A 13,158-nucleotide genomic window follows, 5' to 3' on the forward strand; every position below is an offset into this window, starting at 1 on the left:
GATACTTTTACCCAGATTTTTACTCGGATGTAATGAAGAGAACAATATAATTAATCTAGACAAAAATTGTATCATATTCACTCCCTATTGCTCTCCAACGTAATTTTGTACTGTGCATTTAGTCAGGTCAGAGCATCAATGCAGTTATACTTTCAGCTTCATGAGAATTCTGTGTTGAAAGAACCTGGAGTTGTTTCTCGGTAAAACCTCGTTCAACTCCTTGGATCATGCTTTTAAATAGCCAACTGGTCTGCCTCCCACTAGATGGGATTTTTAAGCGTATTATGTTTGTTTGCAATATTTCTTTCAGTTTAAGTGGCATGCCTGAAAACTAGCTAGTTGTAGCTAAGTGCATCGACCACTATAAACATTCAACAAAGATATCACAAGACAGGACTAAGCAATATTAGTATCACCCAGCTAGTGGACTAATGCAAATCCTGCATTTTGATTGGCTACGCTACTAGGGGACTATTAGTAATAGTCATCGAGTAGCGAAATTGGCGCCATTGAGCGTGACGCTTTCTTTCTTTTTATTCCCAAATAAATATTTCTTCAACTTGCATTTGCTAACTTTATTATTACCTTTTCTGTCTGACTAGTTGGGTGATACTAAAACAATTAGACCCTTCGCCCTCAAGAGCCACGGGTCAATAGCCCATTTGGCTTCGCGTCATGGGCTATTGACCCGTAGCCCGCAAGGGCTACGGGTCTAATTGTTAACTAGTATGTTTTCTAAGGACTGGCCAACGTAATGTAAGGTATTTCCAATAAAAACAAAGGACGGGGAAAAAATGTAATATTTTTGTGATTTTTTCTGCTTTTGTAAAAGTAGAAAAAATATAATCTAGGCCAAGAGAACAAGCTTAGTTTGTCACTCACTGCTCTATGTACACTTGGTCATCATTTTTGTCTCAAAATACTTTTAGATTTTTACTGTGTCTAGTTGAGTAGGTTAGTTGTATTTAGACTGTAAACATAAAACTTAACCCCAGAATGTCAAAAATTTGACATCGATCAATGTAGATATTCTTTGAAGTGTTTATCAAGGCTTGTCTGAAGTGAGTAATGAGAAACTGCACTTTGATCATTGTGTGTGTGTCTGTCGTGTTCCACTTGGATTCACTAGGCGCTGAAGGCGACAGCCACTGGTTCCAGAGGGGAATGCGGTAATAGCGTGATTTTCTGTTTCCAGCGAAGACTTTCTGTTTTACTTCTCTGGCACAAGGCATTTTATTCCGGTCATTACAGGAATGTATAGACGGTTTCGTGAATTCTTTGAGAATTTTCAGATTCATGTCGCGATCAATTGATCGCGAAAACTGCGAAGATCATGGTGGCTTCGCGTTTGCGGCATGTTGAGCTGCCACATGACAAGAAAGAGAGGTGGTTAAAGCTAAAAGATCTTTATTCTGAGCTAGAGGGTGTGCAAACTGCAAACGATCTTGCAGTGACTTTGCAAAGAATCTTTGAAGAAGCTAATAATGACACTCAGAAACTCGCTCGCGAACGTTCGAAAGATGCTGTGGATTCCTTCGGGCCAAACTGGCATTTTAAAGGCTTGGAGGTATTTCTCGAGGAGATCGCTACCAGAGAAGAAAGTGAAACGTTTTTTAACACAACTCTGCCCTTCATCGTCACTTTAGCTTCGAGTATTGAGGAGTTTGCTCCAAGTGAAGGCATTTTGCTCTGCTCGCAGCTGCAAGGTATGTCCTGTGAGTCGAAGTATTGTTTACAATCATGTCATTATTATGTTGTCCAAATGATACCTTCAATTTCATTGAAAACAATCGGAGTCGACGAACTTTGCTTGTTGGAGATTAGGAATTTAATTTGCACAACCTTCTCTGATCAGGAAGTTAGTTTAGTAAAGTGCGTGCTGTTATAAATTAGAAGCCTTATTCTGGTTCTTTACCAGCTATTGTCAAGGTCACAATGAACTTGTGGAATACGTCCCGCTGGTGTTGTTGAGAGCCGTTTACAAACACTCACGAGATGACAACAGCTCTTATTGATCTGTTTTTGTTAATTGAATGTGTTTTAGTATATTGTAAGGACTGGCTTTGGCTCACAATTCTTAGAGTCTTGTTCTGTAATAGGCTGGTGGCGCGAAAATTTGTCGGTGCGTTTGGCGCGAAGAATCGTTGCGCGATCGATCAATGTGTGGCAAATTATTAGTAGCGCATGTATCCAAATTACCCTTGCTTAAACGTTTTAGGACTCCTTTTAAACTTTAAGAATATCAGTTAGTATCAGGGAATTGCAAGATCTGGGGTTTTGCATCTGCAGAGTTTTACAATCTCGGAAAGTTTAGGAAAGGCTTTAATGTACATTTGCACTTTGGTAATTCAATAAACAGAGAATTGCAATTCTATCCCTTTACAATAATTGAGGTGTGAAGGTATTCGAATTTGCACTTTTAATTATTTAATGATTGGATGGTAGTCTTCAAGAGGGGTTAAATGTTAGTGCTCTGGCCTTCAATTTTGGGGTGGGAATTTTAGAAATATAATCTTTTTGGTTTGATGTAGTGAATGTTCAACACAAGACATTTTCTTACAGCTTCTGACTACTCATTGAAAAAAAATAACTTTATTATATTCCAGCTATGATAATTGGCTTAAATTTGCACTTGTTTAATATGCAGTTCCAGAAAATATCCACACGCACCCCTCCTCCCCTACCCCAATGGAAGGTTGTAGAAATTTCAAAAGAGGTATTGCTTCTCAAGAGTAAAGAAATCTTAAAGAGAAGTAAGAAGGTGAACTAAAATTTCCCTCAAAAGAAAAATCAACAATAAAAACTGTGCAAAATGAGCCACGACGTGCTGTCAAAAGATATAATGATACATGTACATCTCTTACTAACACCCAACGCCTAAGATAGTTTTCCAGGGAGGACAAAGTATCCCTGAGTCATAGACGCCATACAGTAGATTTAGGTAAAGGTAGGTAGGTTAAGTCTGCATATGAGTCAAGTGACCCATTCAGGCTGGAGCTTATCCCGGTTTCTGTAACATGAAGCAGCTAAGAGTGTTTCTACTCCCCCCTGGATGGGATGCTAGTCCATCGCAGGGTTACCCCCAGCATTAAGTTCGCTGGTGGATGAAGCACTGTGAGAGTAAGGTGTCTTGCCCAAGAACACCAGACTGTCAGATCTGGAGATGAGCGCACTAACCATGAGGCCAGCGTGCCTCATCTGAAACCTGAATGATAAATGATGAAAGTTTCATTTTGTCTTTGTTTCAGAGTCTGGTGTTGTTCTTGAGAGACGATTCATTGCTTGTGTTTTGGCCTCAGCTTTTCTATGTGCTCTCCCTCCTCCACCAGATGGCACTCAAGTTAGATCAATTAACTTTGTCCATTTATATGCATGTTTTCACAGGTATGCTTTCTGTGTTGTTTGAACCTATATGTAGACTGCAGGAGATTTATTTGTTCTAAAATTATGTCAGTTATGTTAGTATTGTTAGTAGCGTGAGTATGCGTATTGTATAGAGTAAGTGTTAGTGTTGCAAGTGGCGTAAGTAATAAGTTTTTTGTAAGTAGTGTAAGTAACTACATTAATATTGTATTGTAAGCAGTGTAAGTAGCAATTAATTAAAAAAAGATCGTGTCAGTTGTTCAAGACAGAACTCTAGCTTATAATTTTCTTCTATTGTCTAAATAATTCTCTCAGTTAGGAAATGCTAATAACTCATTCTTTCATTTGTCCATTCATTCATTTAATCATTCACTTATTTTGAAGACATTTTCAAAAACTGAACCCGTTTATAGGGCAAAAGATGAAATATAATTTTTAAAATAATTGTAAACAGACAGCTTTATTTTGCGTCTTTCTTTACATGTTGAGTATAATTATGTTTGCTTTATAGGGAGGATGTCCAACAAACCCAGGCTGCTAAGCTACGATGTTTAATCCACTATTTTGAGAGACTTTGTAATGAGTGGCCAGATATTGGTGGAAGAGTGTTTTACTGCCGACAGGTACTGTGTGGCATCTGAATGGTATATTGATTTAGACTGAATTTCAACTTACTTGTGACTATGTTTCATGTACACACAAATTAAAGATGACTGATTGTAGGAATGTGGACAGTTTTCTTTGAACAGGATTTTCATTACATACCTGATGTTTCTTGCATTTATGTTTGTTCTCTTGGCTAATGACAGATCAAAAATTATCAAGCTCAGATCTCAAGATGGAATGATTCTGTAGTACCACTCAGGAGTTTAACAGTTAGATGTCTGAGCATACATTTTGTGACCTTTTTGGGGAAGATATTCACATTTGGATCAAAAACAAAAGTTTAGACTCTATTACCAAAAAGAAACGCAAAAATATTAGAACCTTTTTAGGAAGCTGTGGCATGTGAACCATTTCTTGTTTTGCACATATTACGGAAAGACCATTGTGTATCCATTTTAACCAGAAGAGAACATCTCTTCTGACTTAGAAAAATAAATTATGTAGTATTTAAGGGTATAAATCACCTTGATACCACAAATATGAGGGAAATGGTGTAGTTTCCTGTGCAAGGGTACTCTTAAATGCAAACATTTGCTTCGTTTTAATGCAGCATTGTCCTTTATGTATAATATGTGATTATGTGTTTTGCAAGGTCATACCCAGCAAGTCACTTCCAACGCTTGACGATTGGATGTCATGTGATCTGCCTCTGTGTCCTGTGATTGTTGATAACGAGACGTCTATTGAATGCTCTGGGGAACGCATGCTCCAGGTTTGACCATACCTTGAAATTCAAAGAGCGATATTGTCCAGTCGTATATTTCTGTGTTACTTGTAACGCTGGGAGAGAAGCAAAACCTGAACAAGTTACATGTGAACAGGTCTGCTCATACTCTTATCCATTTTGGCATGACATTTACCAGAAATTGCAGGCTGTAGTGGCTTGGAAGGTTAGGCAAACAGGCCACAAGAACAAAAAGTCTTCCTCTGGGGGATGTACAATAATTATTGAAAATCTCAGTACATTTTTCAGTCATATTATATGAGAATACCATTATTGACCACATTGCAATTGCCCCAGCCTCAAATACACAGATGCTCTTTGGGCTCATCACGCAATCTTCCTCCCCCGTGAACTTTGGCTGAAACAAACAGCACATTGCTTTGCCTTTATAGGTTGACTTTGCAAACCGTTATATTGGAGGTGGTGCATTGGGTGCAGGTCATGTGCAGGTATTCATAATTCTTCACTTTTGAGCTCCAGCAGTTAGTGATGTGTAACTATTTTGCTTGTGGTAACATTCGGGGTATGAATATTTCCAAGAATTGTGTCTAATAGTGGAAGGTCAACTGTAGTTAGTACTTTATACTTACGTTTCTTATTTTGGACACCTCTCATTGAAATCATTGTGTGTGTTGTTATTTTAGGAAGAGATCAGGTTCTGTATTAATCCTGAATTACTTGTGGCTCTGCTATTCATGGAGGCCATGCAAGATAATGAAAGCATCATGATCAGGGTCAGTTCAAACTCTTCGTTTGTGTCCGAATGTAAGTTGCAGTAAGAGCTCCAACACCCAGGGTCCAACATCTCCCTCGGCAACCTCGAGGTATCCTCCTCTGTTACTTCCTTTCTCTTTTTCCTGTAATCTCTGTGTAAATAATAAACAAGATGAGCCATGCCATAAAAAAATCACTACTTTTAGATACTGTCTTATCATCATCTCGAGTATATTCATATTCTCAGTGTTGGACTGGAACAAGCTTTCAACTGAGGCAAATGCAGGGAGCCTTTTCAAATGCAAACGATGTTTATCTCTTTTTAATGATTTTCCCCCCACATGAGCCTCTATTGCAAGCTAGTTCCAGTGCAATACTGAGAATACGAATATGGCCTATTAGCTTGGAGTAAGCCCAGTTCTTTTTGTCAGGAACAACTACTCTCCTTTCTTCAGGTCCTGTGCATGAAAGGAAATTTAGTCAAATGTCAGGCACGAGTAAATACATGACTGAAGAAATTGCAGAGAATGCTCCTGCAAATTATTCAACACTTTTTTCTCTTGCCATGTAAATAAAAAAATGTAAATTTTATTTATAGTGGTCATGCACTTAGCTATACAAGCACTAAGCTTAGCTAGTTTACAGGCATTCCACTGAAACAAAGGAAACAAAAATAATCAAAAAATCAAATAACTGAGTACTGCTTTTGATCAGGGTCTGGGATGAGTTGAGTTGATTAACATGCTAAAGTACTGGTTTCATTGCTTCAATCAACTTTTTGTCCCTTGTTGATTATTTCTAGGGAGTTGAAAGATTTTCGTCTTATTCTGGATATGGGAAAACGTTTGAGTTTGCTGGTGACTTTAAAGATGAATCACAGGTTAGTGATCAGTATTTCATTTCCCTTTACAACAGAACGACATTATTTTCTTAACCAATCTGTGTTATATCTTGAAACTGAATCTGGGACACAGCGTAAGATTCGAATTGTAAATTTTAAGGATCTCCGTCGTGGTTCACGTTCTCCACACAACGCCCAATTTGGTCATTTCACGTTGTTGTTTTGCAGAGGACGGCAAAGAAATGTACCAAGAATTATAACATACTTGCACAGCCATCGTTCATTAAATCTTTAGCGACGTTCCCTTTGCCGTTGTAATTTTGTTAAACTCGTCATTGTTTTCATGTACTACTGAATTCTCACAACTGGCATACGAAATGCATGGAAATCTGTAAGGAGAATTGATATTTCTAACCTAAGACTAAAAGTATTCTTTTTCGTTACTGGTTGTGTAGCGCGATGAAAACGGCGATTTTCTCACAACGGTGGTAGCAATTGACGCAACACAGTTCAAGAACGCGCCAAGGGAAGCCCAGTACGAGGAGTCAGCTCTGATACGAGAACTCAACAAGGCTTTGGTCGGATTCTACAACCCGGAGGTTGGGTCCCAAGTCATACAAAGCCAGTCAGGTTTGTAATTCATAAACCTGTAGACACGTTATACGGTATTCAACCAAAACTTTGTGCGTGAACACAAAACAAAGGATTGTTCAAGATGTAATGTCTTTCTTAATGTGTTTCATAACCATTTCCTTCTATTAACTATGGTGCAAAAGACTATTTTCTCTCGAAACACAGGGCGCCTTCCATTCGATGAAAAATTCCGGTTTGAGTTTCCGGAAATTTCCAGTGACGAATGGAACGGCATTTTCCCGAATTTCTGAAAAAGAGGACAACTTTGCGAGGAATACCGTCACTTTCGAAATTTCTTACCAGGCATCACCGTTTCATCGACTTTCCTCAAATTTCTGGAATTTTCGGTTGAATGGTTCGCTATTCTGAAAATTCAACATTTTCCGGATTTTCTGGAATCTTCCCCCGAAATTTTCGTATCATTTGTCCCCGTTTCGAAATCTTCGGAATTTTTGGTCGAACTGGAAGAGTCCATAGATAATGAATACTCTCGGTAGAACAAAAGACTGGTGGGTGAATTAGCGAGAGGAGCAAAAGTGACGTGTCCTGTCCACCCAAAACTTTTCGTGCTCGTCATCGCATTTGACAAACCGAACCACGCGTGAACTGACCCTGAAAAACGATATGGTATGTTTTGCAGTCTAACCGTCTAACTGAGTAGTCTTCTGACTTTCAGTGTTCCAGTAAACGTGTCACAAAGTACAAATGTAGAAACTTCGTTAGGACTGCGAACATGAAAATTGCAAGCCTCGGGCGACTTCTGTCGTGTTAATTAGGTAGATCCAACAATTAAAACGCATATTTCATTTTCGCGCGTAATTTCTATAACTGTACCAGTCCTCTGCGACAAATGGCGAACGCAGACTTAGCACATCTGGGAAGTAGAAGCAGATTCTATGTATTTTTGGACTACATCAACATCTTTCTACGAAACTATAAATTAGATTCTGTTTTCCTTTGTAGATGATGACAGTAACGAGTCCTTTGCTGGGAGTGTGAATTCATCAGGGGATCTCGTGGTATCGTTGGAGGATCTCGTTGCATCATCGGAAGAAACGGGAAGTAGCATGGAACAATCTTTGACACAAGACGTCCCGGAAATCCAGGAATTTAGCGAAAAACTTGTCGATCTTGCGCTCTCTCAAGCCTTAGATGAAGTGAAATCGAACAAAGATTGTGCATTATTTCAAGACGTTGTAGACGGCGACGTTGTAACAAAAGTGATGAAAAAGTCGTTGATCGAGGTGTTCGGAGGTTCGCCAGAGAAAGCTCGGGTATATTCGGAAAGCCTTCTCCGTCCGTCGCCAATCCCGAAGTGCTTGTCGCGGAACATCAGCGGTTCAAGCACCCCACTAGTTCCCGGGACGCCTCCGTCCTCACCGGCCATTTACGACCTAGAACAGACATCGTTTGACTCAGATCGGCTTCGTAATACTCTTTGTTTAGACACAAGCCCGGCTAAGGGTGCAGCATTGTCCCTTTCTGCGAAAAGTTTTGCTGATTCGCTCTCCAATTCTCTAATGTCGTGTATTGAGCTGACGTCATCGCTCGCCACTGCCATAGCAACCACGGCTACCTCGCCAGGACACGTGGCCGCGGGTACCAAAGAAGTGTTTCAGAAGAGCCCCAAGAAATTAGGGTCTCCTGTAAAGAATGGTGATAGTCTTATTTCTTTTTTGACTCGTAAAGTTTCCAAACCCGAGACACCACCAAGACAAAGTTACTCAAATGGTTTTAATATGTCTGAATTTGTAGAGGACTTATCGTCGTTAGTCAGCTCAGCGAAAGTTGAAAGGTTTGCCACAGGAAAAGATAGAACAGACAGCTGTGTAGAGATCGCTAATCCTAAGCAAAACCTTTTGGAAGAATTTGATCGAATTGATCATGTAGTGAAAAGAAAGGAAAGTGATGAAAAATTTTACATCTCAGATGCAAAGCTGTTTGAGTCGTTAGCGACGAAACTATCAAGTTTAATTATTGAATCAGCGATCCAATCTTCGATTTACACAAAAGATGAAAGAAACGAACATGAAATGGATGCGGTGGATTTCGTCGATGAAAACAAACCATTAGTTTCCGACACAGGGAATACAACAACCTATAGCAGTAGCTCAGTTAAGATCACGGACAACAAAGACTTCTCTAATATTCTCAATGGCCATGTAGATAGTCTTCTTGTGGAAACAATTTCATCCGCCCTCGCCGAGGCTGCAGAATATTGTGTGGAAGAAACATTACATGAATTCTCTTCATCCGCTGTGGATGGTGAAGAAGAGCGAGTTGAAAAGAACGGAGAAAGTGATCACAACACACCAGAAATCAGTGCATTGGACGAGAGTGACGTAAGGTCGTCAGAATCTTCAGAGGACGAACAGAGCGACTTGAATGAGGTGGACAAGTTCTCTTCTGATAACGCCTTAGGCGTTTATTCCTCGGAAGTTCCAGAAACTGTCGTTCAGACAGCGGAGAAACTTTCCCAAGAAATTATACGGCATGGAGTGACACAAGCGTCAGAGATAATAAAGGAGAGATCAGAGAATGCGACAAAAGAAGGTGAGCGATGCCGACGGGATGAAAAACAACTTCAAACTGACTCGACGGAAGGGTCGCCTTCGTTATCAGATGAAGACGTAAATGACGAACAAACTTTGAATGAATTCGCGGAGCTTTTGAGTACTTTAACAGTATGCGGAGCTGTTAAAATTGCAGAGGCATCTTTAGAGGCCCCCACCGGGGAATCCCGGGTACGCCCCGTTGCAACAGGGAACTGGGGATGCGGGGTGTTTAAAGGGGACCCAGAACTCAAAGCTGTCATTCAGTGGGTGGCTGCATCTGCTGCTGGGTGTCCTGTGGTAGTTTATCACACTTTTGGTGACCGGAGAATGTCACGGGTAAGTTGCAAGATTGCATTTTTTTTTTTTTTTTTTTTTAACATTCTCTTGCCCCTTGTTCTCCTGAGTTCCTTTCTTTTCCCACGCTCGCAGTGGGTTACATTTTTCCGCGGGTTTCATGTTTTCCCGCGCTTGTTACCCGCGCTTCTCAAAGGTTTTAAAATGTTTGTTCGAGCCGCGCTGAGCGAATAAATATTGTAATGCCGATTCCTAATCTTTGTTTCAAAATTTTACGATTCGAGAGCTAAGACTTACTTTTATTGATCTAGAATCGTTGTTCCCCTTTTTTATCTCCTTGTTTTGTGGATCACTGTCTGTTTTGCTTTCAAAGCTCCTCAAGGCGCTCGTTTGCTTGCACTCGCGTGGCTGGAAAATATCTGACGTCATCCAGGGGGTGCTTCGATTCTGCAGTAGTACCAAGGAGGAGAGAGAAAGTACAAGAGGGCGGCGAAGCCTACTGTCTTTTCTATGTCACACGCCACAGACGTCCTTGTGATTAAATATCAAATAATGGCATAGTTAGTCCGAGAAACAAATTCTATATCAGTTAGTACAGGAATTGTAAAGTATAGTTATCAACGTTCGATAAAGAGGAAGTTAGCGGCTCAAAGACAATTAGGAAAACAACTAGTACTTAAATCTTATAAGTGATAAACATGGAAATTCTCCTTACCATATCAATATAATGTCCACCAAACAGGTGATGAGAACAGAGAAAACTATTAACTAGGCACTCTCATCGTAATATACCTATAAATTCTTAGGATTATTGTTGAAACAAATAGATGTCTTGAACGATTAGTTTGTAAAGAAGCTGTAGGATCAGTTGGTCGAAGCGTACCGCGAAAAACGGCGAGCGAAAAAATATGGGAGAAGCGAGAACTCGCTTCTCGCACCAAGCCCCTCTCTCCTTTTTCTCGCGCCATTTTTCGCGCCGCGCCTGGCCTATGTCGGCGGCCAAGTAAAACACTTACTTGATTGTCAGTTCGAAGTTAATAAAGGTAAGCTAAGTTTATTTGCGAATTTTGTACATTGTTAAGTGATAGTAATTGGTCTGAGTGGAGTCAATTCAGAGTCGGAGTGAAAGAGCGAGAAGTTTCAAAATTGCCGACAGCTGGATCTGGTGGTTCCATGCGCTAATAACGCTATGCGCATGTTCGCAGGCATGTCGAGAGATTGATTCTAAATTACAAGCATGTTTATTCCCTGAATTGTGCTCCATCCAGTCCGGGTACTTCTGATAGTATCTATGACGAAATTCCAGTTTATGAAGTTTTTGGGAAACAGTTTTTGGCCAAAAATGTGGCTGGTTTGTTTGTTCAGTTTTATAAACTGAAAAACACCACGTAAGAAACCCATGAAGTGCAGGCAATTGACGCACGAATGGCGTAGGTGTCCAATTTGAGAATGTTTAACTGAATTGGACACCTGTTACTGAGTGGATGGTCAGATTATCACACTCTAATGACGTAACAAAAAAGACGCGCGGAGAACCAATCACAAACGAAAATGTTGATATTGCTACGGTTAGGATAAATTATCCACCGAAATGAATTTTATGCTGGAAAGCTTTCCAAATCTGCGGTGGTTAACCAATCAATGTGATAATTTGAAAATAAAAAGGATTATACCATTATTTCATATGACAATCAGGATTGAGAAGTCTTACTTTGAGAAGACGAAATGAGATTAGTACAGTGATGGACTGAGTTTTTCTTGCAAGGGAAAGACCCTGGGGAAAAAGAGTCCCCGGATTCTTTTTGCTTAAACAGCAGCCTTCCCCCACCCCCCTACCTCGGAACAGCCCCTGAAACAGGGAGCGTGTTCTTTTTCTTTGTGGCGTCGTTTGCGTTTTCTAGCTTATATTGTGTCTGCATATGTAAACTATTGAAATGATTATGTGTTTAACGTTAGCCTGTTGTTGTTATGTGTATTTTTGCCATCTAATGAAGAATCTCTCTTTATGGAGACAGTTATTAAAGTATCTATCTGGGGAATTTTTTTGTGACTGCATCGGGAAGGCTTTTAAGTTTTATACACATGGTAGTTTTATACTTTTGAAATAATTGTATTCTTAGCGTTGAATATGTTAGCGTTATTAAAAGCAATTATTTTTCTAAATTATCCACGTTTAGAACTAAAAGCCTTAAAAGCTTTCATCTCGCCTGTGTGTTTCCATGAAGGGTGTTTTTAGCGAGTCTAATAGCGTTGCAGGGCGGATTTCGAGAAAAAAGTATGACATCTTCTCAGAACATTAATTCACCTCCAACCTTGCACGAAACAAGACCAAACGAAGGCAATGAGATATCAAACAATTTGTTTCCTGTTGGCCGACTGCCGTATTTACCTCGGCGACTTTAATCGAAAGCATTTTATCACTGCTGTAGATTTTACTGAAGTATTTTCTTGGTTAATTAGAAAAATCATTAATATTTCCTTGTCAGTTTGTACGAAAAAACTGCGTGTGATTAATGTGCTTAACTTGAATGTGGTAACAACCTTTCATGCAAAAAACTCTTATTCCCTGTGAGTTCTGAATCGATATTTATGGTAGGTGGTTTTATCATAACAAATCTCTTATCAGGAATTCCTTCAAAATCAATAGAAGAACTCTAAATTAAATCTTGTAAATTTTCAGGCAAACTAGTTGGCTAGGAGCAAACATGACCACAAGGCATGGATTAGCTGTATTTTTCGGAACTGTCGAGTTGTTCATGTTTCCATATCGTTTTAAAAACTTCATAGAAAACCGATTTTTAGTTTACGTGCAAAATTAAGGATTTATTTTAAATCGTTTCATTTCCTCGGTGAATAATGCAATCTTCAAGCATTCACCTTTACAAATACGCAGGCCTGTTTTAATTTTGCGACGTTCATTTTAACACCCATTAGGTCATACTATAGTAATTATTTCATCCTTGCCCGGTTAAATCTCCCACTCGTTTTCCTGTAATTCAGTTAACCCTCTTCTTTCTCTTTCCGCCGCAGTAGTTTGAAAAATGGTCCTGCGATAGGGCAGTTATAGAAGTAAATTACTGTGTGTTCTCGTGGCAATAGTCATTACTGAAGCAAAAATTGCCTTTAACATTTATGACATAATATTCACTATATATCATAATTCTTTTATCTTTAATGTTCTTTAATTCATCAAAAAGGTCGGGCGGTACATTTTGTAAAAAGTAAAAGTCGTAATGTACAGCCTGATATGAAAAAGCCAAACACAAAAATAAGTCGCTGGCGCATAAATTTACGAACACAAGGCAAACTATACAGTAGATCTATATTTCCTCGCTATGGGAAATGCAGTCTTTCTTAGGCCATGCCGG

At 39.5% G+C, this 13,158-nt stretch overlaps 1 protein-coding gene across 1 annotated transcript; it reads left to right on the forward strand.

Annotated features, from left to right (window-relative positions):
• The first annotated feature begins 650 nt into the window (after nucleotides 1-650).
• LOC110042227 (uncharacterized) lies at nucleotides 651-11,953 on the forward strand. The gene is made up of 10 exons (XM_089294700.1): nucleotides 651-1,706; nucleotides 3,249-3,384; nucleotides 3,875-3,986; nucleotides 4,622-4,741; nucleotides 5,146-5,202; nucleotides 5,398-5,487; nucleotides 6,270-6,347; nucleotides 6,764-6,938; nucleotides 7,905-9,832; nucleotides 10,164-11,953. Exons 1-10 carry the CDS (start codon nucleotides 1,334-1,336, stop codon nucleotides 10,326-10,328), a joined length of 3,234 nt encoding a protein of 1,077 aa, XP_089150826.1. The 5' UTR covers nucleotides 651-1,333; the 3' UTR covers nucleotides 10,329-11,953.
• The last annotated feature ends 1,205 nt before the right edge of the window (nucleotides 11,954-13,158 follow it).

The sequence above is a fragment of the Orbicella faveolata genome, unplaced genomic scaffold (genome assembly GCF_042242905.1).
Source record: "Orbicella faveolata isolate gen_17 unplaced genomic scaffold, um_ofav_v1 contig_25, whole genome shotgun sequence".
Classification (NCBI taxonomy): Eukaryota; Metazoa; Cnidaria; class Anthozoa; order Scleractinia; family Merulinidae; genus Orbicella; species Orbicella faveolata.